The sequence below is a fragment of the Ahaetulla prasina genome, chromosome 10 (genome assembly GCF_028640845.1).
Source record: "Ahaetulla prasina isolate Xishuangbanna chromosome 10, ASM2864084v1, whole genome shotgun sequence".
Taxonomy (NCBI): domain Eukaryota; kingdom Metazoa; phylum Chordata; class Lepidosauria; order Squamata; family Colubridae; genus Ahaetulla; species Ahaetulla prasina.
Window position 1 is genome coordinate 22,349,724 of NC_080548.1, and position 27,568 is coordinate 22,377,291.

The 27,568-nt window shown below is 44.0% G+C and overlaps 2 protein-coding genes across 2 annotated transcripts; one reads left to right on the forward strand and one right to left on the reverse strand.

Annotated features, from left to right (window-relative positions):
* Window positions 1-271: 271 nt before the first annotated feature.
* DBR1 (debranching RNA lariats 1) lies at window positions 272-15,945 on the forward strand. Its single transcript, XM_058195866.1, has 8 exons — window positions 272-1,135; window positions 2,147-2,271; window positions 2,725-2,805; window positions 4,002-4,087; window positions 4,894-5,118; window positions 6,579-6,659; window positions 11,195-11,340; window positions 14,126-15,945. The coding sequence occupies exons 1-8, from the start codon at window positions 936-938 to the stop codon at window positions 14,817-14,819; spliced, it is 1,638 nt and encodes a 545-aa protein (XP_058051849.1). The 5' UTR covers window positions 272-935; the 3' UTR covers window positions 14,820-15,945.
* Window positions 15,946-18,271: 2,326 nt separating this feature from the next.
* Window positions 18,272-24,072, reverse strand: LOC131204498 (kallikrein-14-like). Its single transcript, XM_058195871.1, has 5 exons — window positions 23,949-24,072; window positions 22,391-22,562; window positions 20,296-20,549; window positions 19,478-19,614; window positions 18,272-18,532 (listed from the first exon to the last, which is right to left on the reverse strand). Exons 1-5 carry the CDS (start codon window positions 24,061-24,063, stop codon window positions 18,353-18,355), a joined length of 858 nt encoding a protein of 285 aa, XP_058051854.1. The 5' UTR covers window positions 24,064-24,072; the 3' UTR covers window positions 18,272-18,352.
* Between the last annotated feature and the right edge of the window lie 3,496 nt (window positions 24,073-27,568).

Here is a 27,568-nt window from a genome sequence, read left to right on the forward strand (position 1 = left end):
TCACACTTGGCCAATAAAAATTCTATTCTATTCTATTCTATTCTATTCCTAATTCATATTCTATTCTATTCTATGACTATCATTAAGTGTTGTACCTTAGGATTCTTGATGAAGGTATCTTTCGTGTACACTGAGAGCATATGCACCAAAGACAAATTCCTTGTTTGTCCAATCACACTTGGCCAATAAAAATTCTATTCTATTCTATTCCTAATTCATATTCTATTCTATTCTATGACTATCATTAAGTGTTGTACCTTAGGATTCTTGATGAAGGTATCTTTTCTTTTATCTGGGAGCATCTGCACCAAGACAAATTCCTTGTGTGTCCAATCACACTTGGCCAATAAAAAATTCTATTCTATTCTATTCTATTCTATTCCTAATTCATATTCTATTCTATTCTATGACTATCATTAAGTGTTGTACCTTAGGATTCTTGATGAAGGTATCTTTTCTTTTATCTGGGAGCATCTGCACCAAGACAAATTCCTTGTGTGTCCAATCACACTTGACCAATAAAAGAATTCAATTCAATTCAATTCTATTCTATTCTATTCCTATTCCAGTATCGTATCGTATCGTATCGTATCCTATTCTATTCTATTCCGTTTCGCGCTGCTCTCCGTGCATTTTTCGTTTCCACGCCATTTTTCCAGAGGAACCCACCCGAAAAAGAAAAAAAAGCTCTGGGGCAGGAAGGACGAAAGCAGAAGAAGGGGAAAAAGAAAAGAAGCCCCCCAGCTGTAAAACAGCCCTTCGTATCTTTGCAAGGCAGCCAAGCGCTCAAGCCCGGCTGCGCTTCCGCGAGCGCATGGGCATTGGCGGCCAAGAAGCGGCGGTTGGTTCCGGCCTAGTCCCCGAAAGCGAAGGCGGGCGCCTGCGTGTGAGTAAGAGGCCGGCCCGACGAAAGCGCGCATGTCCCGTCCGGGAAGATGAAGGTGGCGGTGGCCGGTTGCTGTCATGGCGCGCTGGATAAGCTGTACGAGACTCTGGAGCTGCTGGAGCAGCGCCACGCCGACGCCCGGCCGGAGTTGTTGCTCTGCGCCGGGGATTTCCAAGCCGTGCGCAACGCGGCCGACCTGCGCTGCATGGCGGTGCCGTCCAAGTACCGCCAGTTGGGAGGCTTTGCCAAGTGAGTGTGGGGAGGGGACCGGAATGGGGGGGCCGGAGTGTGTGATGTGTGTGTAAAGTCTGTTGCAGGTCGGAGAGTCAAGCGAAGCGTTGTGAGTTTTGGGTCGCCAGGATGTAAGAAAGAAAAAAAAAGGATGTGGAGACTCTAGAAAGAGTGTGAGCAACCAAGATGATGAGGGGACTGGAGCAGTAGTGAAATCCATTTTTTTTTTTTGGCAGGGGAAGGATACTGCAAAATCCCCATTCCCACCGAACTCCTGGGGAAGGATACTGCAAAATCCCCATTCCCTCCCCACTCCTGGGGAAGGATATTGCAAAATCCCCATTCCCTCCCCACCCCTGGGGAAGGATACTGCAAAATCCCCACTCCTGGGGAAGGATATTGCAAAATCCCCATTCCCTCCCCACCCCTGGGGAAGGATATTGCAAAATCTCCATTCCCTCCCCACTCCAGGGGAAGGATACTGCAAAATCCTCATTCCCTCCCCATTCCAGGGGAAGGATACTGCAAAATCTCCATTCCCACCACACTCTGGGGCCAGCTAGAGGTGGTATTTGCCAGTTCTCCAAACTATTCAAATCTTCCGCTGCCGGTTCTCCAAAACCGGTCAGAACCTGCTGGATTTCACCCCTGGACTGGAGCCTAAAACATACAAATAACGGTTGCAGGAACTGGGCGTGTCTAGTTTGATGAAAAGAAGGACTAGGGAAGACATGATAGCAGTCTTCCAATATTTGCCCCAAAGAAGAAGGAGTCAAGCTATTCTCCAAAGCAGGGGTCTCCAACCTTGGCAACTTTAAGACTTGTGGACTTCAACTCCCAGAACTCCTCAGCCAGCTTTGCTGGTAATTTTATGCCCACCAGCTGTACCTTCTTGGCAAGGCCCTTCCCTTCAGTTCCTATTGAAAGAGTTAATTAATGGTGTTACTGTGACTTCTTCTAAGTAGAGGATATCAAAATAGAAAAACCGGGACCACTAACAGCTCAAACTTCCAACTGTCTTTTCCCTAGATATTATTCTGGAGAGAAGAAAGCGCCTGTCCTGACTATCTTCATTGGTGGCAATCATGAGGCCTCCAACCACTTGCAAGAGTTACCGTATGGTGGATGGGTGGCCCCCAACATCTATTATCTTGGTATTGTGGTTTTTTTTGTTTTTTTGTTTTGCTTTCTGGCTTGATAGTATCAAAAGCTTGGTGTAGAAAGGGAGAAGGGGTGAAAACCTACATGGATGAGACAATGTGGTTCTTCTATCAGTATTTTATTTATTTACCCGTCATATTTATACAGCTGCCCATTTCGCAGAACATCATATAAAAATACATCATTTTAACTGCAGTAGTTTGCTTCGGGATGTTGAAGCAGATTGTTTTTCCCCCCCAGCATTTTATATCTTTATTTTTTTCCCATGCTACATTTTTTAATTGTGCAACTTTTTAAGATGTTTTGAGCCTTGAGAATTAGGGAGGAGCCTTCCTGAGACGTGTTCAATTATTATCTGGACGTTCTGGATTTACAATTGTTGCCTTTTGCCTAGGTAATGTTTCCTGCATCTCTTTGTCAAGGTTATTTTATTATTCTCCACACAGGTTATGCTGGAGTTGTCAGGTACCGAGGGGTGAGAATTGGTGGCCTCTCTGGTATTTTCAAAGGTCATGATTACAGAAGAGGTGCGTATGAGTAATTCTTCAAGCTCTGGTTTTAAGCAAATGGGCCATCGAAATTTGTGTGGCTTCGTTCTAGTCCTTTTTGCTGCTTTTATTGTTATTGATATATACATTTAGGATTGATTAACTGTAATGGGAAGCTGTAATGTAAGCCGCCTGGGAAAGCCAAGGGAAATCATCAAAACCATAAAAAAGCGAAAGTTAGAATATTTTGGACAGGTGATGCGACAGCCAGAAAAATACGTCATCCTTCATTTAATCTTCCAAGGAAAGATTGAAGGCAAACGAGGTCCAGGCAGAAGAAGAACATCACGGCTTCAAAACCTAAGGGACTGATTTGGACAAAACTCAGCAGCACTTTTTCATGCGGCTGTTGATAAAAATAGGATCACCTAACATGCTCGCCAACGCCCGATGACGGATATGGCACAAGGAGAAGAATAGGAAGCTGGCTTGTCAAAATAGGATCTGAAATTCTAGTTTGATCTTGGGTTATTTGACTAACACAATCTCAAAAATCCCTCTCCAGGCTACTCCTGAAGTTAGATTGGAACTAATAAAACAAACACCCAAGAATGGAATAATTTCTGATCAGGTAGAAAAGCTAAGGAGACATTATGAAAGCATTCGAGTGCTTGCCACGTATCAAAGGCCAGTCCTCTGGGTGAATGGCCCTGTTTGTATGTGTCCCATATTTTGGTAACAGTCAAATCTGCTATCAGATTGTTTTCCTTTGACTGTGCAGGAGCCAACTCTTTTCAGTTTTTGTTGAAACCAAAGGGATAAGTCCAAGCGTAGCATGATTTTCAGTCTAGCAGCTCTTTCTGTTAAATTCATGTCTCCTTTGACTTTGAACTCAAGTTTATAAAACTTAGATTAATCTATGCAGGTTTTTTTGGCACAATACTATTATCGCTTTCTGGGATTTTATTTTTAAGTTAATATTTTAGCCCAGGGGTCTGCAAACTTGGCTCTTTTAAGACTTGCGGACTTCAGCTCCCAGAGTTCCTCAGACAGCTTTGCTAGCTTTGCTGGCTGAGGAACTCTGGGAGTTGAAATCTGCAAGTCTTAAAAGCCAAGTTTGCAGACCCTTCCTTTAGCCTATAGTCCCCCTGCAAGTATTAGGCAGGACCTGTCTTTCAAAGTGAACTAAAGACATTTCTTGATGTTTCAAGTTGATGTTTCTGAACTTGTTTCAGGTCACTTTGAATATCCTCCTTACAACCAGGACACAGTACGAAGCATCTATCATGTGAGAAATATTGAAGTTTTCAAGCTGAAGCAGGTAACTCTAAATGTCATCTTGTCATATATTGGGTTCTCCTTCATACAGGTAGTCCCTGAGTTACGACCACAATTGAGCCCAAAATTGATGTTGCGAAGTGAAACATTTGTTGACTGACTTTGCCCCATTTTACGGCTTTTCTTGCCATCGTGGTTAAGTGGATCATTGGATTTGTTAACACGGTTGTTGAGTGAATCATTGACTTTGCTTGTCAGAAGGTCGCAAAAGGGGATCACGTGACCCCAGGGCACTGCAACCGTCCATAAATATGAACCGGTTGCCAAGCTTCTGAATTTTTGATCATGTTAGCATGAAGATGTAAGTCACTTTTTTCAGTGCCGTTGTAACTTTGAATGGTCGCTAAATGAACCATTGTAAGTAGAAAATACCTATATTCATTCTCACCATTTAAAATGTGGCCGGGTGAGTGTTGATCAGCATCATTTGTCGAGGCTCCATTTTGGGCTGTGACAGCCTCCTGCAGTTCTCTGCCAGTGAAAACGAAGCCCTGAGCTCGGTTTTCGCTGGCAGAGGGCTGCAGGAGGCCATCATGACCGAAAATCGAGCCTGTGCACTAACCATTAATTTTCTATTCCTTTTCCAGCCAATCATACCATCTGTTCCATATTTCATAATAAATCATTTCCTCTCCGTCCTTAAGTTCCATCATTAATTTATCTGCTTCTGCACATTCCAGCACCTTTTTTTTATAACCATCATGTTTGTTGGGGTATATTTTTGCTTCCAGTTTTGGGCAAATGGAAATATGATCTGATCTTTCACTTCACTTCTGTTGTTGGTTTCAGCTCAAGCAGCCCATGGACGTATTTTTGTCCCATGATTGGCCTAGAAGCATCTACCACTACGGGAACAAGGCGTTGCTGCTTAAGAAGAAATCCTTCTTCCGCTCAGAAGTGGAGAACAACACTTTAGGGAGCCCAGCGGCATCAGAACTCCTGCAGCACTTGAAACCCAGTTACTGGTTTTCGGCTCATTTGCACGTCAAGTTTGCAGCATTAATGCAGCATCAGGTAAGACACAGGTCTCCAACCATGGCAACTTTTAAGACTCGTGGACTTCAGCTCCCAGTATTCTGGGTGACGGAGTCCAAAAAGTTTTAAATTCGAAATGTGTTTGAATATAAGTAGCTCGAATTGGACTATTGGGCCGAACTCCGAGCTCAACAATTTGGTTGCAAATGTTTCGTCACCATTCGAGGAAACATCGTCCGTGTGCGAGCACAATTCAAAGCGTACGGAATGATGTCTCCTTGAATGAGGACGAAACGTTTGCAGCCAAACTGCCGAGCTCGGAACTCAGACCAACAGCCCAGTTTTAAATTTGTCAAGGTTGGAGACCCCCACAGCAGAGGTGGGTTTTAGCAGGTTCTGACCAGTTCTGGAGAACCGGTAGTGGAAATTTTGAGTAGTTCGGAGAACTGGTAATAAAAATTCTGACTGCCCCCGCTCCCATCTATTCTCTGCCCCTCTAACCTTCCCTTGGAGTGGGTTGGGAATGGAGATTTTACAGTATCCTTCCCCTGCCACGCCCACCAAGCCATGCCATGCCCACCAAGCCGCACCCGCAGAACTGGTAGTAAAAAAATTTGAAACCCACCACTGCCCCAGAGGTAAGAAATGTAGAGAATGGGGGTGGGATGAGGGGGATTGTTTTCTGTAAACTGAGTACATTGTAATGAAAACTGGAGAACTTTTAACAGTGGACATAATCTTCCAATTTTGTAAAATGTTTCACAGGAATGATGTTACAAAGACAGTCTGCTTCAAACTATAATAGTTAAGATACCAGCTTCTTAAAGGAATACCAAAATTGTTACTTACTTACTCACTTATTACTTCATTGTTTTAAGGTTACCCACTTCGCCATTGACTCGGGACAGCTTACAGTACGTTAAAACAAGTTATAAAGTCAATTAAAACAACAGTAAAGAATGGCCAAATTGTGGAGAAGGGGAAATCCACAATAGTAAAATAATATTTTATTACCCCAAAACTGTAAGCTTAAACTGTCTACTGTTGACCTCACCCCATTCCTAAGAGGTCTGTAACGGGTGTGTATAAGTGCACCTGCATGCCTACCTACCTGTCCTAATATTCCTTTTTTATTTACTCTTTTCATGTATCCAAATTATGTTTATACTTCTACCTGTTGTATATGATTGACAAATAAAAAAATAAAAAATAAAAAAATAAAATATCAACTCAAATGATGGGATTCACACCACGTCCTGGCTTGTTGCCTCAAAAGGACAAGATCTGGGAAGTTAAAAGTCCACATATCTTAAACACGCCAAGGTTGAGGAAAATACTACATTATAGAATACAGGATATAGAATACAGAGTACAGTGGTATTTAGGCAATAGAAGCTATAAATCATTAATGTTGTCATGAACTTTAAAAATTGAGCCTTAAAAAAGGTAGCAGGGGGGAGGCCTTTCACAATATGACTATCCCTGTTCTTGCTTTTTAGGCTGATAATAGCGAAGAGCAACCCAAAACGACCAAGTTTCTGGCTCTGGATAAATGCCTGCCCCACAGGGATTTCCTTCAGGTAAAAACAATCTTCAGTTTTTCTGTTTGGACGCTTTGGGATATATCAGTAAGATACACGAACTTTGGAGTCTTCTGTGGAAGGAAAGCAAAATGATTAGCTAACCGAGGGGTCTACAACCTTAAACACTCAAAGAGCCATTTGGACCCGTTTCCCACAGAAAAGAAAACACCAGAAGCCACAAAACCTTTCCCGGGCCTGTCTGTTTCTTGAGCGGCCACAAATGTAGTTGAATTAAATGTTCTGTTTTCTTCTGAAACTTTTCTTTTCTTGGATTTATCCGTGGTTGGCCTACCAGGGATTGAAAAGCTCAATAAATCGCGTGCCGGCGGGTGTCGCACATTGGCAGTTGTGACGTGTATTTTGAGTGACGGAGCCGCAGCAGAGTGGTGAAAGAGCCTCATGCGGCTCCAGAGCCGCAGGGTGCTGACCCCTGAGCTAACCACTTTGTAGATGTGCTTTCATTTTTTAGCGGTTTTTTTTAACCTCATCTGAATTTGCATTTGCATCTGATCTTAATCTCATCGGTCAACGGTTAATAATAATAATAATAATAATTTAATTTGTATACCGCCCTTCTCCCGAAGGACTCAGGGCGGTGAACAGGCAGATAAAATAAAACGATACATTTCAATAAAAACAATATTTTAAAAACTTATTCCAATAGCCTAAATTTAAAATACAGTACAAAATATAAAATAAACCCCAATAAAATCCATATTTAAAAAACCCTATTTAAGCCAGTCCTGCTCGAAAGAATAGATATGTTTTAAGCTCGCGGCGAAAGGTCCGGAGGTCTGGAAGTTGTCGAAGTCCTGGGGGAAGCTCATTCCAGAGGGTAGGTGCCCCCACAGAGAAGGCTCTCCCCCTGGGGGTCGCCAGCCTGCACTGTTTGGCTGACAGCACCCTGAGGAGGCCCTCTCTATGAGAGCGTACCGGCGGTGGGAGGCATGTGGTAACAGAAGGCGGTCCCGAAGATATCCCGGTCCTATGCCATGGAGCGCTTTAAAGGTAGTAACCAACACCTTGAGGTGCACTCGGAAAACCACAGGCAGCCAGTGCAGCCTGCGCAGGATCGGTGTTATATGGGAGCCACGAGTGGCTCCCTCTATCACCCGCGTGGCTGCATTCTGAACTAACTGAAGTCTCCGGTGCACCTCAAGGGAGCCCCATGTAGAGAGCGTTACAGTAGTCCAGGCGAGAAGTGACGAGGGCGTGAGTGACCGTGCATAAGGCATCCCGGTCAGAAAGGCGCAACTGGCGGACCAGGCGAACCTGGTAAAAAGCTCTCCTGGAGACGGTCGCCAAGTGATCTTCAAAAGACAACCGTCCATCCAGGAGAACCCCCAAATTGCGCACCCTCTCCATTGGGGCCAATGATTCGCCTCCAACAGTCAGCGGTTGCCCCTGACTGTACCGGGATGCCAGCATCCACAGCCACTCAGTCTTGGAGGGGTTGAGCTTGAGCCTGTTTCTCCCCATCCAGACCCATACGGCCTCCACACACCGAGACAACACTTCAACAGCTACATTGGGGTGGTCAGGGGTGGAAATGTACAGCTGGGTGTCATCCGCGACAGTTGATAACCCACCCCAAAACCACTGATGACCCCGCCCACCGGTTTCATGTAGATGTTGAACAGGAGAGGCGAGAGAACCGACCCCTGTGGCACCCCATAAAGGAGGCGCCTCGAGGTCGACCTCTGCCCCCCTGCCAACACCGTCTGCGGTCGGTTGGAGAGATAGGATGAGAACCACCGAAACACGGTGCCTCCCACACCCAATCCCTCCCACCGCCGCAGCAGGATACCATGGTCGATGGTATCAAAAGCCGCTGAGAGATCAAGGAGAACCAGGGCAGAGGAATAACCTCTATCCCGGGCCCTCCAGAGGTCATCCACCAATGCGACCAAAGCTGTCTCCGTGCTGTACCCGGGTCGGAAACCGGACTGGAACGGGTCTAGATAGACAGATTCATCCAGGTACTGGGGTAACTGGTGTGTCACCACACTCTCAACAACCTTCGCCACAAAGCGAAGGTTGGAGACTGGACGATAGTTACTCAAAACAGCTGGGTCCATGGAAGACTTCTTGAGGAGGGGTCTCACCACCGCCTCTTTCAAGGCGGTGGGAACAACACCCTCCCTCAGAGAAGCGTTAACAATCCCCTGGAGCCAGCCTCGTGTAACCTCCCGGGTGGCCAGCACCAGCCAGGAGGGACACGGGTCCAATAAACATGTGGTGGCATTCAGCCGCCCCAGCAACCTGTCCATGTCCTCGGGAGCCACAGGGTCAAACTCCTCCCAGATGGTCTCAACAAGACTAGCCTCCGTCACCTCGCCCGAAACTACCCAGTTTTGAAGGCTGCCCTTCACTTGATTGACCCAGTCTGGGAGAAGGATTTTAACTGTAAGCATGACATACTTGCAGAACTTGTACCTCATCAATTTACATATGATACTCTTACTCAATAGACAATAGCAACAGCAAAGGGAATTTCCGCTCGTAGGTCTTCTTTCCCCAATTTATGCCTTTCCAGCTTTATACTTTAACATAAATCTGGGAGAAGCAAGTAGTATCAATAACCTGGAGTGAAAACCTTTAGAATGGAATAAAATAGAATAGAATGTAGAATAGAATAGAATAGCGTAGCGTAGCATAGCATAGCATAGCATAGCATAGCATATTTATTTATTTATTTATTTATTTTTCGTATTTTTATACCGCCTTATCTCCCTAGGGACTCAGGGCGGTTCACAGCCAAATAAAAATATACATATAAATACAAAATAAAACATCAGTTAAAAAACTTATTACAAATGGCCGAATAATTAAAAATAACAATATACATAATAAAACCCATTTAAAACCAATTTAAATTTTAAAATCTAGTCCAGTCCTGCACAGATAAATAGATGTGTTTTAAGCTCATGGTTATTTGGTGCATCACAGGTCTAGATTGAAACCCACTAAGGTCATTTTTGACCCCTAGGTAAAGATTCTGCACACCTACTTTACAGTTAGAATAAAATAAAATAGAGTGGAATGATAGAGTGGAATAAAATAGAGTGGAATAAAATAGAGTGGAATAAAATAGAATAGAGTGTAGAATAGAATGTAGAATAGAATAGAATAGCATAGCATAGCATAGCATATAGGATAGGATAGGATAGGATAGGATAGGATAGGATAGGATAGGATAGGATGTAGAATTCTTTATTGGCCAAGTGTGATTGAACACACAAGATATTTGTCTTTGGTGCATCACAGGTCTAGATTGAAACCCACTAAGGTCATTTTTGACCCCCTAGGTAAAGATTCTGCACACCTACTTTACAGTTAGGCTTCTGATGTACAGGTAATCCTTGACGTACGACCACAACTGGGCCCAGAATTTCTGTTGCTAAGTGAGACACTTGTTTAGAGAATTTTGCCCCATTTTATGACCTTTCTTGACATCATCGTTAAGTGAGTCCCTGCAGCTTTAAATTAGTAACACGGTTGTTCAGTTAATAGCATGGTGGTTAAACAAATCTGGCTTCCCCACTGATTTTGCTTGTCAGAAGGTCCCAAAAGGAGATCACATTTATTTATTTATTTATTTATTTATTTATTAAACTTATATACCGCACCATCTCCCGGAGGACTCCGGGCGGTTCACAGGCGTATTAAAAACAATATAATAAATAAACATTAAAACCCAGTTAAAACTAAATATTATCATGGCCTGATCACTAAAACAGTAAAAACCGGTAAAACCCCCCATTAAAATTTAGCGAAAACATTTTTATTCTTAGGCTAGTCCCGCACGCTGAAATAATAGAGTCTTCAGTTCACGTCTGAAGGTCCGGAGGTCGGGGAGTTGTCATAATCCCGGAGGAAGCTCGTTCCACAGGGGCTGGTGCCGCCACAGAGAAGGCCCTCCCTCTGGGGGTCGCCAACCTACATTGTTTGGTTGACGGCACCCCGAGGAGGCCCACTCTGTGGGAGCGCACAGGTCGTTGGGAGGCAATCGGCGGCAGAAGGCGGTCTCGAAGGTATCCCGGTCCTAAGCCATGGAGCGCTTTAAAGGTGGTAACCAAAACCTTGAATTGCACCCGGAAGACTACCGGTAGCCAGTGTAGGCCGCGCAGGATAGGTGTTATATGGGAGCAGCGCGGTGCTCCCTCTATCACCCGCGCGGCCGCGTTCTGGACTAACTGGAGCCTCCGGGTGCTCTTCAAGGGGAGCCCCATGTAGAGAGCATTGCAATAGTCCAGGCGGGAAGTGACGAGGGCGTGACCCCGGCGCACTGCCACCATTGTCAGTATGAGTCAGTTGCCAAGTGTCTCAGTTTTGATCACATGACCATGGGGAGGCTGCAGCTGTCGTTAAGTGTGAAAAACGGCCGTAAGTCACTTCAAATTTGCCATTCACCCGCTAAATGAACTGTTGAAAGTCGAGGGCGTGTATTGCTTAGGTGTCCCCACCTGAAGTTTGTGGTTGTCTTTTCTCTGTTGTGAGGGCCTCGCTTGATATCTCGTTCTCCTCTTAAGATTGTAGAGATCGAACACAATCCCACTGCATCCGATTGCCTGGAATATGACCCTGAATGGATTGCTGTTCTGAAGGCTACTAATGATCTCATTAACGTCTCTCCTTGCTACTGGAACATGCCTGAAAATAATGGACTGCATGAAAAGTAGGTTTATTGTAATCGTGTGGGCTGGTAAATTCAGTCTGAAGTTTGAGAGGAAGGGTCCCCAACCTGTGGCCACCGGGCCACATGACTGGCTAGCCACTGCGCGCACTCGTGCTAGCGTTGCCACGAGTGCTGTGTTGGAATGAAAAGGGAAAATATAATTCAGCACCAAATTCAGTTGCTTTTACAAGAAGATTCAACCATGTAAGCCGGTGATGGCTAACCTTTTCCAGACCAAGTGCCCAAAAGGCCGGGATAGCTCAGGCAGTAGTGAAGCCTGTTATTAGAACACAGAGCCTGCAATTACTGCAGGTTCGAGCCCGGCCCAAGGTTGACTCAGCCTTCCACCCTTTATAAGCTAGGTAAAATGAGGACCCAGATTGTTGGGGGGGCAATAAGTTGACTTTGTAAAAAAATATACAAATAGAATGAGACTATTGCCTTATACATTGTAAGCCGCCCTGAGTCTTCGGAGAAGGGCGGGGTATAAATGTAAACAAACAAAAAAAAAAGGTGGCCGAACCCCCAAAATGCAATGCACATGTGCCCCATGCACATGCGCCTCCCCGTGCATTCACATGCACCCCTGCACCTGCCACACAGCCCCGCCCCGCATGCAGATCGGCCGGCGGGAGGCATGTGCGCATGCGCAGCGGGGCTGAACTGGGGCGACTGCTCGCGTGCCATCAGAGAGGGCACTGCGTGCCACCTCTGGCACGTGTGCCATAGGTTCACCATCACGGTTTTAAGCTGCTGGATAGTTAGAGAGATTCTTCATGCCCAGACACATTAAAAATAAGAGCTAAAGTTCTAAGCCACGATATCAAAACTGCTAAGAAACTTTATGAACTTTATGAGTGCTGGGGTGCAGTCACCACCCCATTTGCATTGCGTGCTCACAGCCCTGTTCATGCATGTGTGTGTAAAGGCCCCTCCCTCTCCCCCGCACTCTGGGTTGCCAGCCCAGAAAGGTTGGGAAACTGTTCTCGAGAACTGTAGTGTAGATACATAGACCAGGTTTCTCAGCATAACTAAAAGACCCTTTCTTGGACTAAAAGGTACCTTGGTACCTTGCTCAATAGATACCTCTCAACTGTGAAAGGGATCTTGGTGGACCACCATTTAGATATGAGCCAGCAGTGTGCAGTAGCTGCCAAAAAAAGCCAACACAGTTCTGGGCTGCATAAACAGAGGGATAGAATCGAGATCACGAGAAGCGCTAATACCAGTGCTAATAATGCCTTGGTAAGGCCACACTTGAAATACTGCAATTTTCTGCTGCCACAATGTAAAAAAGATGTGGAGACTCTAGAAAGAGTGCAGAGAAGAGCAACCAAGAGGATTAGGGGACTGGAGGTTAAAACATATGAAGAACAGTTGCAGGAACTGGGTATGTCTAGTTTAATAAAAAGAAGGATTATGGGAGACATGACAGCAGTGTTCCAATATCTCAGGGGCTGCCATAAAGAAGAGGGGGCCAAGCTTTTCTCCAAAGCACCCGAGGGCAGGACAAGAAGAAATGGGTGGAAACTAATCAAGGAGAGAAGCAACTTAGAACTAAGGAGAAATTTCCTGACAGTTAGAACAATCAATCAGTGGAATAACTTGCCTGCAGAAGTTATGAATGTTCCAACCCGGAAACTTTTTAAGAAGATGTTGGATAACCATCTGACTGAGATGGTGTAGGGTTTCCTGCCTGGGCAGGGGGTTGGACTAGAAGACCTCCAAGGTCCCTTCCAACTCTGTTATTATTATTACTTTATATATAGGTAGTCCTCAAGTTATGACCACCATTGACCCCAAATTTATATTGATAAGTAAGGCATTTGTTAAGTGAGTTTTGCCCCATTTAACAACTTCTCTTCCCGCAGTTGTTAAACAAATATCATGGCAGGTGTTAGTAAGACGGTTGTTAAGTGAATCTGGTTTCTCCATTGACTTTGCTTATTGGAAGGTTGCAAAAGGTGACCATGTAATCCAGGGACACTGCAACTCTCATAAATACGAGTCAGTTGCCAGCTGTTTGATCAGCTGACCATGGTGATGCTATAATGGTCGCAAGTGTGAAGGATGGTCATAAGCCACTCTTTTCAGTGCCGTCGCAACTTTGAACGGTCACTAAACAAAAAATTGTAAGTCGAGGACTATCTATGTATTGTGTCTACCAGCGTTTGCCCATATGGGTGATAGCTCTGTTAAGTAACAATCAAAAACAAGAGTGGGCAACCTGGGGCAGTGATGGCTAATCATCTCCAGACCGAGTGCCCAAAGTGCACACATGCAAATGTGCGCATGCACCCAAACCCCCAAAATCCAATGTGTGTGCAGCCCCCACGCATGCACCCCAGCCATGCATGTGCACGCAACGCCCCCTTTCCTTGCGCATGCACATACGGCCCACACACACACGCCCCTCGCATGGCAGAGACCCAAAGACCAGCTAGTTGGCGGGTGGCGCGCGTGTATGCGCAGCGGAGCTGAACTGGGGCGACAGCTTGTGTGCCCACAGAGGGGGCTGGGTGCCACCATCACAGACCTAGGGCAGGGGTCTGCAAACTTGGCTCTTTTAAGACTTGTGGACTTCAACTCCCAGAGTTCCTCAGCCAGCTTTACTGAGATGATGCTGAATTACAACTTTGGTACCTGTAGGAAGTATGGCCAGTGGTAAGGGATGCAACCGAATGGAGTTCCATAATTTACTTTGCTCCTGATGAAAACGTGTAGAGGGGTACAGAATAAGGAGGGCTCATTTCACCGTAACTCTTTAGCTTTTCCCCTTTTGCAGATGGGACTACAGTGTTAACGAAGACGATATCAAGAAGGTTTTGGAAGAGATCAACCACGACCTTGCCATCCCCCAGAACTTCAGCATTACCGAGGCTTGTTACAATTCCAACAAGTCTCAGCAAAAGACTGACTTGATTCATAGAATCAGCCCCCAGACTACCGAATTCTGTGCCCGGTTCGGCCTTGTGGACATCAATGCTAAAATTCAACAACGGAAGGAAGAGCACAGCGGTGAGGAGGAGGAGGAGGAAGAGGAAGAAGAAGAAGAAATAGACACTACCGGGTCGATGATGGAGTCCAGTGCCGATATCTCTAGCTTAATTTCTTCAAACCCTGATGAAATATTACTGGACGATGATAGCTGCGATGACGACTTGGAGACTTCAGAAGGGCCATCCTCTGATCTCTCCTGCAATACTTCAGAAATCTTTTCTGATATCAGAATCCTGCCTGTTTCTATGGCAGTGTCCCCCAATGACACTCTGGACATTGTAGAAGATGAACTGGAGAAATCCAGCAATGGGAATCAATCCGAGGAGCCAAGCCCTGAGGGGAAGCCTTTGAAGCGCCTAAGTGATGAGAACAAAGAAGGGACGGTTGGCCCCAAGAAAATCAAAAGGCGGAACCAGGCTATCTATGCTTCCAAAGATGAAGATGAAGATGAGACAGGAGATGAGAATTCCTTTTCTTGACTGAACCGAGTGATGGGATCATAATTCCTGGCGTACCTGTGGCAGCTTCAGAAGTTATGGAGCTCTGTACACTTTTGATATTGCAGTTGTAATAAAAGCTTTATTTTTAAAATAGTACTTTTTATAATAGATCAAATATTTTACTGGCATCCGCAGATTGATTAGGAAGAAAGAAATTACAGGCTTTTGAGAATTTTTGCTATGGATTTCCCTACAATTTGGATTTGTTTTAATGAATCAAAAAAAAAAAAGAAATATTGTTTGCATCTAATTGAATCCATTCAAAGTCTTTTCACTTTTATTAAAACTCATGTTTTTTTTTCTTTTATCATTCAATTTACTTTTATGTCCATCCATATTGGGTGTATTTTGCAGCAATAACAAGTGGTTTCTCTCCTTTGTTCAAGTCAGTTATCTTTATTATGGGCCTGAGATCAGATAAGTCCCAGAATTGAAACAAGGATAGTTACTCTGGTATCAGGGGTGAAATCTACTTACCTTCCTTACCGGCTCGGAAGTGCACACACCGCACAGACTTTCTGCACATGCGCAAAACCTGCGCATGCGCAGACGGTAAAAAACACATTACTTCCCGGTTAAAACCAGGAAGTAATGACACCCGGGCGGGTGGGCAGAGCTTTGCTCCGCCATCACTACCGGATTGCCCAACTACCAGCCACGATTGCTACTGGATTGTGTGATCCGGTCTGATCTGGGAGCATTTCACCCCGTTTGGTATCCTTCAGATGTTTTGGACCTCAGTATCCATAAGGCCCTACGGATAAATGTTGAGCATTGTGGAAGGTCCATGTGTGTGCTTCTGGAATAATCTGTGATATTGTTATCTCTAGGATAACGGGCAAAATAATAAACATTTGTGAAATTGGAAAAGCAGAATTGTGCATTGGGCCAGAAGTGAAAGTTATTCTCCTCAGTATCATAACATTCTAAGCTCAAATATGTGTATAAACGTTGTTTTACAAAAACAACACTTGTTTCCGGCTCTTGTTTTCCAGTTTGTGAAAGGAAGATCTATCTGCATTTCTGTTTTTGTCCCAGCGTGTGCAACATGAAGCTTCTTCTGGATTAGAGTTTGTGCCAAGCCATAATTTAAGGACAAGGATGAACTTAAACACTTGTTTGTGAAAAAAAATCATCCTCCAAATCGTTATGCTAACTATGGGCTGGCTGAATAAAGGGCTTTTTTGAACCATGGGTTACGAAACTCCTGTTTTTACAAAACCTAGTTAATATTGGCTGCAGTTTAGGATTGGATTACACCTTGAAATTCAGCTGGTGCAATTCAGAGGATGAAGTGGTCTACGCACAATTAAATCTAGATTACTTATTCTGTCTGTTTGCAACCCCAGCTACTACTTCACCCCATAAAGGTTGGACTGTTGCAAACTCGGTATTTTAATTGTAAAAAAAGTAATTTGGATCAATTCTGGCAATGCAGATTATACCGTTTTATTGGAGTTGCACAGCAGTTCATACTAAAAAATTATTTTCTCCCTACATACACCAATAACAATTGGCATTGCCTTCTCCAGATATTTATATTTTTATTATTTATTATTTATTTAGCATTATACAGAAGCAGCAGTATCTTTCGCCATAGTAATGAACACCTGACTTTGTTTCCTGTTTTGTGGGCTCATGCATACAACAAGTTAATGTTCCCATGTACACTGTTCACTGTTCAACTTGCATCTGTGAAGTACTGTATTTTTCGGACTATAAGATGCACCGGTGTATAAGACACACCAAGATTTAGAAGAGGTAAGGAAGAAAAAAAATTTTTTTGCCCTCCCCGGCCCCTAGGAGCACTCTGCAGGCCTCCGAAATCCTCTGCGCATCCCGTTTTTCGCAAAAACAGGGCGGACAGAGGGTTTATGAGGCCTGCAGAGTGTTCCTGGGGGCTGGGGAGGGCAAAAGCGCAACGCATGAGGGGTTTGGGAGGCCAAAAACAGGCCTGTTTTTGCTCTCCCCAGCCCACAGGACCACTCTGCAGGCCTTCCAAAGCCTCTATGCGCCCTGTTTTTCCGAAAAACAACCCTGTTTTTTGCAAAAAACGGAACACCCGGGGCAGGGCTTTGGGAGGCCAAAAATGGCTGTATTCGGTGTATAAGACACACCAACATTTCCACCCTCTTATGGGGGGAAAAAAGTGCATCTTAAACCCTGAAAAGTACAGTACCTTTTTCTGAAGGACAAGAAAACAACACATTGACAAGATGCAATGAGCGAAAGGGCGAAGAAAGATTTCTTACTTGTGGAAATGATGCTTCCAGATAGTCCTCGAATTAACGACCAGTCAATAATCGACCCTTTCAAAGTTTAATGATGAACTTTCCCCTAGCTGTTTACGACCTGTTTTCAGAGTGATGGTGGCCGCACACCATCTTGCAATCATGTGATTACATTTTAGACAACTGGCTCATCTTTAGACAACTATTTGCAGGATCCCAAAGTCACGTAACCATGGTTTGCAAATTTTTTTCTTTTTGCATTTACTTCGTTTCCAGCCAAAAATATATCCGTTGGGGAAAATGGATTTACTTAACAACCGAGGCATTCACTTAATGACTGCTAATGAAGTAACTTCGCATCCTATCATGGGATGTCTCGAGTTAAAACTGAGATTCTGGGGTCAGTTGTGGTCACATGTTTTTTGGTTTTTTTTTAAAATTTGCATTTATATCCTGCCCTTCTCCGAAGACTCAGGGTGGCTTACACTATGTTAAGCAATAGTCTTCATCCATTTGTATATTATATACAAAGTCAATTTATTGCCCCCAACAATCTGGGTCCTCATTTTACCTACCTTATAAAGGATGGAAGTCTGAGTCAACCTTGGGCCTGGTGGGACTTGAACCTGCAGTAATTGCAAGCAGCTGCTGTTACTAACAGACTGTCTTACCAGTCTGAGCCACCAGAGGCATGTTGAGAACTACCTGTATAAAAACCAGCTTGTAGAGCAATTCAACTGAAACACTGCTGCTGGGGAGACCAGGTGCCAGAAGGGGGCATCCGGTACCCAGCAATGCAGCCACTAGCTAATTCTAGTTCTGCCAATTATCTGACTTTCACGTGGCCGCCGTGCCCATTGGTGGAGTCCAAAATCCTCAATGATGCCACAGTATTCATGGGGAGAAGTTGACTTTTTGACCATATCCTGCATTCATCCTATAAAAATCTTTGGAAACGACTCAGTGTCTTGCCCACTGCTGTGAGCGCAAGGTGGAATCATGAAACAATGGAGTCTTTTTTAAAAATACGGTTTGGTAATATATGTGCTTTTTGAATATAAAAGGAAGCAAATATTATTTCTAAACTTTCAGTTCTAAGGTTATAGTAGTATACGAGGCCTCTACTTTCACCACCAAATTTTGGACGATGCGTCAATGCATAGAAAAAGGGACGTAATGAAAGCTGGCGAAATGCACAGGGAGAAAGCTAATATTTAATTTCCTAGAGCATTTATTCTGACATCGGGATCCCTCCCAATACAGTGAAGTCTTCCTATTGCACTAGCGGGAATAAGCCGCTCGGTTGCCTGAATTTCTCTGCATGGTGTCACGAATCCACTCGATGAATTGACAGATGCTTGTATAAACTCCAGGCTTCCCAGGTTGGGCACAGATTTGCATCCCCCAGGAGACGACCCCTTGGAGTCTGTTGTTGCAAACTAGGGGTCCCCCGGAATTGCCCTGCAGGGCAAAGAACAGAACTGTTCATTTGTTGCCTTAAAATGATTTCTATCCCAAATTCATACCTCTGCAGAAACCCAGCCAAAACATGGAACAATAAAAGACTGGTAGATGTACCGTTCAAATACATGCAGCATGGAGGTCTTACAAGAAGATCCCGGGGAAATAAAACAATGGTAGAAAATCCATAAGCAAAAAGCTGTTGGAAGGAAGCTGATTAAGAAAGGAATTCAGAAATCCCCTTTGAAATAGCCTTCTTAGTATGCAGCAGCTTAATCAGGCTAATAAATACTGTAGTGAACGATTTACTAATAGTTAAATTGTAATTAAAGACTGCAAGCGGACTGAAGTTCTGAAGCTCTGAATTCTGTGAAGCTTGCTCTCAATTATGAATAGAATAGAATAGAATAGAATAGAATAGAATAGAATAGAATAGAATAGAATAGAATAGAATTCTTTATTGGCCAAGTATGATTGGACACACAAGGAATTTGTCTTTGGTGCATACGCTCTCAGCGTACATGAAAGAAAAGATACCTTCATCAAGAATCATAAGGTACAACGCTTAATGATAGTCAATTAATGATATAATTAGAATTATAATCATGTCCAATGTGGAAGGAGAGTTGACGTTTGGGGCAGGAGTTTCCCTCCTACCCCCAACTATAATACACTGCCTTATGCTATAGTTGACATGGGTTTTCCATCTCAAAACAGAAGATTGCTTTCTCAATGTGTTCTGCAGAAAAGGCTCCACGGATTGCAACAAGAAACTTTAGAGACTGCATACCACCTTAGGTTGCCCGTTTCTGGGAGGGTGGAGGGAAAAAGAGGGAGGGAGGGCGGGGGGAGAGAGAGAGAGAGAGAGAGAAAGAGAGAGAGAGAGAGAGAGAGAGAGAATGCAGCAGCTATTGTGACAAATGTTGGCTTTGCAAATCCCCTCACCTGACAAAAGTCCACACCTCCTCCTCTCACACCAGCACATAGCATATTTTCCGTGATAGAGCTTGAGTATGCCTGTTTGCAGTCTTCATGGGATATTGTGTAGACTTGTGCACACTGTAGGAGGTCAGGGTATTCAACTACCACCACCAACAAAAAACCAACATTTTTTGATATTATAATCCAGTAAGAGAAATTTATTGGGACTTAGATCTGCTCAAGCACTCTTTGATGTTTTAGTAATGTCTTTCTTCACCCACCTCCTGTTTATGTGAAATGTAGGCCTTCCTCATCCCCCCCCCCAAAGTGTCAACTTGCAAAGCATCCCTGGCCTGCTCTCGAGTTGCCATAGGCCAGGGGGGATGGGAAACTGGCGCAACTGCACAGCAGCCAAAAACAGATGCACAGTCCACGCTTATCTCCCTCAAGGCTATATCCCAGGGATACCTACAGTAGTTGAAGGGGAATTGACTTCTACAACCCGCGAAATTGCTCCGTTGGCGAATGTGGTTGCTGACACACCCTGGTAAGGAGGGGGGAAACAGGGTTATAATTGGAGCATAAATTACGTAGGGCTGGCTTCACTTGGGAACGTGCCAACATGAAGCTCCTAATAAATGACTGGATTTTTTAAAAAACTTGGCTCAAGACTCCTGATTTAATTAGGGCATCCGTAGAACCCCTGACACAAAGATGGATTTATCAGAAATATCTCAGAATTCAAAAATGGTTGAAGAATCCTGCGAGTTGAACTCCACATAACTTAAAAATTGCCCGGATTGAGAAATGCTGCTCTAGGTTACACAATCTGACAATTGTACCTTGTGGTGACCTGATCGTGCCCCAGCCTGATACCTCACAATGAGTGTTAGGCTGAGCGCATTCCGTAGCCAGTTCAATGGGTCGGACGTACTGGTTGATCATGGCGGAATCGCGCAACTTTAGCAGCATGAGGTCACTGTCGTGTGTGGTAGGATTGAAGGCTGGATGTCGGAATTTCTGCTCAGAGGTGATGCATTGCTCGGAGCCCTCAATGTCTCGAAGGCTATGATCACCCAACCGGGTATGAATATCCCTGCATAGTTAGAAGAAAAAAAATTGCTGTCAGGAAGTCTCCACAAAAGATCCTTTTTGTTGGGCCAAACTATTTAATCCTCCACTGCACTTCCCACATTGGCCACCAGCAGTGAGTTACTTCCCAAACTTGCATTTCAGGCCCACGATTTGCAACCTTTGATGCCACCTCTACCTTACACTGCTTTTAAAGGTAAAGGTAAAGTTCCCCCGCACATGCGTGCTAGTCATTTCCGACTCTAGCGGGCGGTGCTCATCTCCGTTTCAAAGCCGAAAAGTCAGTGCTGTCTGAAGACGTCTCTGTGGTCATTTGGTCGGCATGACTAACCTCCAAAGGCGCACAGAGTGCCGTTACCTTCCCACCAAAGGTTTCCCTATTTTTCTACTTGCATTTTTTACGTGCTTTCAAACTGCTAGGTTGGCAGAAGCTGGGACAAGTAACGGGAGCTCACCCCTTTACGTGGCACTAGGGATTCGAACCGCTGAACTGCCAACCTTCTGATTGACAAGCTCAGTGTCTTACCCACTGAGCCACCACATCCTTTTTAGGCTTTTAATTCTTTTAAAATAATTTTAAAACTTTTAAACTAGCTTTTAGGCTAGTTTAATTCTCATGCTCTGTCCCAAAGTTTCCTGGGAATTTTAGTTTAGTGAGGATGTTGATACAGTAATTCCTCAACACAGTATTGTCAAGCATCTTCATACCAACATTCAGAGTCAATAGACTATTGAATTGTTTTGGCTTATTAAAGCTATATTGCTATTTATTTTTTACCTTAGTCTCACTGAACTCAGGGGAACTTACCTGTGAATAATCAGTCAGATATGTCAATTCCATTTCCCTCCTTGATATTACTTGCTGCTAAAGAGTCTATCTATCCTTCTGCATTTGTTTATGCTAAACTCTTCTGCTTCAAGGTAAACGTTATTATTTCTTTGGGGTATGGCTATCACTGGAAAACACAATTGTCTTCTATCTCAGTGTTTCAGAATGAATACTACCAGTCTGCTCAAGAGCAGCCCAAAAGAGCATCTTATTAAACATTCCTATGATACAACTTATAAGGGATGCAGTGGCTCAGTGGGTAAGACACTGAACTTGTCAATCAGAAGGTTGGCAGTTCAGCGGTTCAAATCCCTCGTGCCGCGTAACGGGGTGAGCTCCCATTACTTGTCCCAGCTTCTGCTAACCTAGCAGTTCGAAAGCACGTAAAAAATGCAAGTAGAAAAATAGGGACCACCTTTGGTGGGAAGGTAACAGTGTTCCATGCACCTTTGGCATTTAGTCATGCATGACCATGGAGACGTCTTCAGACTGTGCCCCCTAGAGTCGGGAACAACTAGCACATATGTGCGAGGGGAACCTTTACCTTTATCTTTATAATACAACTGGGATGTATTCAGAAATTAACCCTGGGTATTCAAAATATGCTAAAGCTATTTCAAAGTGAATGATTTTTTTTATAGCCCATTGATACTCTTTTTTTTTTATTTGCATTTATATCCCGCCCTTCTCCGAAGACTCAGGGCGGCTTACACTATGTCAAGCAATAGTCTTCATCCATTTGTATATTATATACAAAGTCAACTTATTGCCCCCCAACAATCTGGGTCCTCATTTTACCTACCTTATAAAGGATGGAAGGCTGAGTCAACCTTGGGCCTGGTGGGGCTTGAACCTGCAGTAATTGCAAGCAGCTGCTGTTAATAACAGACTGTCTTACCAGTCTGAGCCACAGAGGCCCTGAGCCGCAGAGACTCTTGCTGGAAATCTAGAAATTGGTGACTCAGAGACAACGCTTCTGGACTTTCTTTCCTTGCTGCAACTCAAGGTTTTCTTACCCCTGCTGGTCACAGTGAGCTGCAGTAAGTACCCAGTCTTTGTCTATCAAGACGCCACCGCACTGGACATCAGGTTCATTTTTCTTCCCGTTGGAGAGGATGACCTGGAAAGGTTGAGCATGCTTGGGGCACTCTTGACCCCCAATGATCCGAGACTCATCCTGGGCAGTCCCTGGAAACAAAGATCCCTCAGCAATGAGCAAAGTCCTACCGCTAAATCAGCAAGGAGACAGGGCCAACATCAACTCCACCTTTCCTGATCTGAATGTCTTCTAAATACTTTGGGATGTATTACTTTCACAGATCTGGAGAATATCAGATTAAGTACGAGCAGGCAATAGCAATAGCACTTAGACTTATATACCACTTTACAGTGCTTTTACAGTCCTCTCTAAGTGGTTTACAGAGTCAGCATATTGTCCCCAGCAATCTGGGTCCTCATTTTACCCACCTCGGAAGGATGGAAGGCTGAATCAACTTTGAGCCTGGTGAGATTTGAATTGCCAAATTGCAGGCAGCCGACAGTCAGCAGCAGTAGCCTGCAGTACTGCAATCTAACCATTGCACCACCATGGCTCATGGCTCGAGGCAGACTCAATTTCCCACAAATAGCATCAAAATATCAAAATAATGACCTGAGTACAATGACATTGTCCTGCAAAAAACCCTGTTACATATTTTAAAAAACATGGTGCGAAAACAACTCTTGTTTCCTGACAAAATCTTGGGAAAAAGAGCTGTGGGTTTATTTCAGCACACATCGAGCTAATTACAATATTGACTCAGACATGGATAGATAGATGATAGATTTATTGAACAAATTTGCATAACTGCCCATCTATCAAAAGAAACTCTGGACAGATTTTGCCACCCAGCTACATAATTCGGTGAAAATAAATTGACCTGACCAACAGTTGAATCTGGCTACCTGAGGATCATGATGAGCCAATGGTCTTCCAATATCGTGGCCCCATCTCCAACCTGGGTTTCACTCCGTTGGATGAATGGTAGGGCCAGACTTCTAACAAATCTGACAGTGTAATTCAGAAGACCAAGACCAAGATGGAGGAGGAGGGAGGAGGGGGGGAAGGAGGAGGAGGAGGAGAAGGAGAATAGAATAGAATAGAATAGAATAGAATAGAATAGAATAGAATAGAATAGAATAATTTTATTGGCCAAGTGTGATTGGACACACAAGGAATTCGTCTTGGTGCATATGCTCTCAATGTACATAAAAGAAAAGATACATTCATCAAGAATTCTAAGGTACAACACTTAAGGAGAGGCATAAGGTACAAATAAGCAATCGGGAAACAATCAGAAGAAGAAGAAGAAGAAGAAGAAGAAGAAGAAGAAGAAGAAGAAGAAGAAGAAGAAGAAGAAGAAGAAGAAGAAGAAGAAGAAGCCGCCCAAGGACCCTCCTGGTGTTAAAATGTAAAAAAACTATCTTAGACATCAGATTACAAATAAACATAGATATTATAGAAGCATCTAGATGCTGATCTATTCCTGTTTCCATTGTTCACTTCATTATTATACCCAGGTTTCCTTAACCTACCTGTAAGTATCAGTAGAAATAGAAATAACTTGAAAAGCCACACATCCCTGCAGGGAATAGATGTCATCTGGTTGGGTCTTCCTGTTGCCAGTGGAGCGATTAGATGAAGAGCCATTTATTTCCATAGAGTTTACCACCCTTAAATCTCCACTGGCCCCACCTTCCTTGCCTTTGTCTAGAAACAGAAGGTTCCAGTTATGTGACTGCTCTTTCCTCCCTCCCACGCAGCCTGTATCCTATCAATCAATCCTTTGAGGCACACCTGGCCATATGAAGCAAATCCTGTTAGAGAGGTCTTGATCTTACACTTCGGCAGAAGAACCTTCAGTAGAGATCGAGAATAAAGCAATAGCCTTGTTTGCTTTGAGACAACCCCCTGAGCAGCTTCTGTTTTAACGGAAGCAAAATAAAAATAAGCAACCGGGAAGAGAACTCCTTGCTAAACTTTTTGAAACCCACCCCTGTATGCGATGTTAAAAATATGCTTACGTTCTTTTACAGAGAATGAATTAAGTATATTTCCTGCGTGTAAAAAACCAGCTTCAATCACATTCCCATTTACCACCATTTGATTTTCTTGATCCTTATCCCCATGTCACAGACCCCTCTCTTCCCTGTTCTTTGGTCTTTGGCCAGTGGGAATTTTGAATGCAACGTATTTATTCCTTCCAGTTTGGTCTTATGGAACCCCATGACCAGGGTTTCTAACCCTTGGCATTTTTAAAATAGGTGAACTTCAAATCCCAGAATTCCACAGATGTCTGCTGAATTCTGGCAATTGAAGTCCACCTATCTTAAAGTTGCCATGGTTAAGAAATCTTGCCCAGAACAATTGAATGGGACACATCAAATTCTGGGGTATGTGTAGGTGATAGGTGTTGTGGTCCACCAGCAGCCTGCGGAGCTGGCAACAGAGTCAAACAGTGGTGAGGCTGAGGTGGGGCCAGGGCCATCGGGGAGTGAGGTGCAGACTCCAGAGCCTCCAGAGCCTGATAGTAGTGAGGCAGAGGAACAGGAGGGGCCTGTTCCTAATGCACACATGAGAAGAGCTGCCAGAAGGCAAGAGCAGCTCAAGCAAAGAGGACGATTCGAGAGTAGGGCCAAGAGATGATTGGCCCCTCCCATAAGGCTTAAAACAGACCAGCAACGGCGTTTGGGCTTTGCTGGAAAACAACGTTGGTAGCTTCGTCTTCTTGCATTTATTTTTGTATCGGTGTCTTCTGAACGTTTGCCAAGAAAGGCCTTTGGCAGTTTGCCTAATTGGACCAAGGTTGGTGATAGGACTGAGGAATTTGTGTTGGGAGGAATTTGCTTTAATTTAGTTGAACTACACTGAGAATGAAGTAATTTTCAGCTGTTTGAATAAAGTTTGTTTTCTTACTGACTGAGTTTCCTACTACCGACTTGGGCCTGGGTCACAACAATAGGCGGATGATAGCCTTTGTTCCTCCTCATTCTGTTTTTAGGAATCCAAATGAAGGTTAGTAACCATGGCAGAAGTGTTATGGTGTGTCAGTCACACTTCATTCCAATGGGATGCTTGATGCAGCGCAAAGGTGGCTCTTGAAGGTTATTATTACTCTGATTTATTGCATCTTGATCAGGTCATTGAATCCACTCCAGTTTAAGCATTGTTCTGGTTTTGAGTCACTTAGAAGAACTTCTAATGTGCAGGGTGGATATGAAAGAATAGGCACCCTTTCCTGATGGCATAATCCTTGACTATTGTGGATAAGGGTGGCGCTGAAGGGTACATTCACAGACATGAACCTCCTGCAGATGCAGAAATCAGGGTTCAAAGCTGATGACTGGATGCAGTGTTGCAAGCCAGTAACATGCTGAAAGGCTTGCTTTGAGATTCTGTAATGATAGGGTGGCAAATGCTACAACTCTCCTACTTAGCTAGCTCCATCCAGCAAAGGAATTGACAGTGCAGAGTTCTGCCTGCAGGCAGAAGAGACAAGGAGTCGTATCCTCACAAGCATAGTGCCAGCACTGTAGGGGATGGGTGTTGTGGACAGCCAGCAGCCTGCGGAGCTGGCAACGGAGTTGGACAGCGATGAGGCTGAGGAAGAGCGTGGGCCAGTCCTGGAGGCTGAGAAGGCCCGGATGAGGGCTCTGCGTCGGAGGCTGAGGTGGGGCCAGGGCCATTGGGGAGTGAGGTGTGGACTCCAGAGCCTCCAGAGACTGACAGTAGTGAGGCAGAGGAATAGAAGGAGCCTGTTGCTAATGCACACATGAGAAGAGCTACCAGAAGCAAGAGCAGCTCAAGCAAAGAGGATGACTCGGGAGTAGGAACAAGAGATGATTGGCCCCTCCCATAAGGCTTAAAAGACCAGCAACGGCATTTGGGTTCTTTGCCGGAAAACAACATTGATAGCTTCGTCTTGCTGCATTTATTTTGTATTGGTGTCTTTTGAACTTTTGCCAAGAAAGGCCTTTGGCAGTTTGCCTAATTAGACCAAGGTTAGTGATAGGACTGAGGAATTGTGTTGGGAGGAATTTGCTTTAATGAAGTAACTCTCAGCTGTTCTAATAAAGTTTGTTTGTTTTTACACTGACTGAGTTTCCTACTACCTACTTGGGCCTGGGTCACAACAATGGGTTTCACAGAGATAGACCATCTCCGTCAATATCAGACTAATAAAATCTCTCCCTACTGAATGACCGATAAAATGGTTTCATAGTGGAAGGGTATCCAATAAGAACAAAGAGCCTTGTGACTCAAGGAATCTAAACCTATGAAAGTGCTGAGGAAGTAGATCACCCTGGCTTGATGCACAGTTGGCCAGTATCAAATCTGCCTAGACCAATTTTTTCATCTGAGCTGTGTCTGGTTTCACAGATAGACTAGACGATAGATAGATAGATAGATAGATAGATAGATAGATAGATAGATAGATAGATAGATAGATAGATAGATAGATAGATGATAGATAGATAGATAGATAGATAGATAGATAGATAGATAGATAGATAGATTAGAACTCTCACTGCATATCGGACATTAATACAATTGAACGTGTCCAGAAATATTTCACAAGAAGAGTCCTTCACTCCTCCGCTCGCAACAAAATACCTTATGCCACCAGCCTTGAAATTTTGGGCTTAGAAAATTGAGGACTACGCCGCCTTCGGTATGACCTGAGCATAGCTCATAAAATCATCTGCTACAATGTCCTACCTGTCAATGACTACTTCAGCTTCAACCACAACAATACATGAGCACACAATAGATACAAACTTAAGGTAAAATGCTCCAAACTCGATTGCAGAAAATATGACAGAGTAACAGAGTGGTCAATGCCAGTAATACACTACCAGACTCTGTGGTCTCATCCCCAAACCCCCAAAATTTTAACTTTAGACTGGCTACTGTTGACCTCACCCTATTCCTAAGTGATCTGTAAGGGGCATGCATAAGAGCACCATCGTACCTACCATTCCTGTCCTAATGTTCTCTTTAATTGTATTCATTTTATGTATTCAATTCATGCTTATACTTTTATATATTATCTAATACATACTCAACAAATAAATGAATAAATAAAATAGACAAGATGAGCTAATTCTTCTTTATTGTAAAGCTACATTAATAGAATCTTGCAAGTCTGAAATTA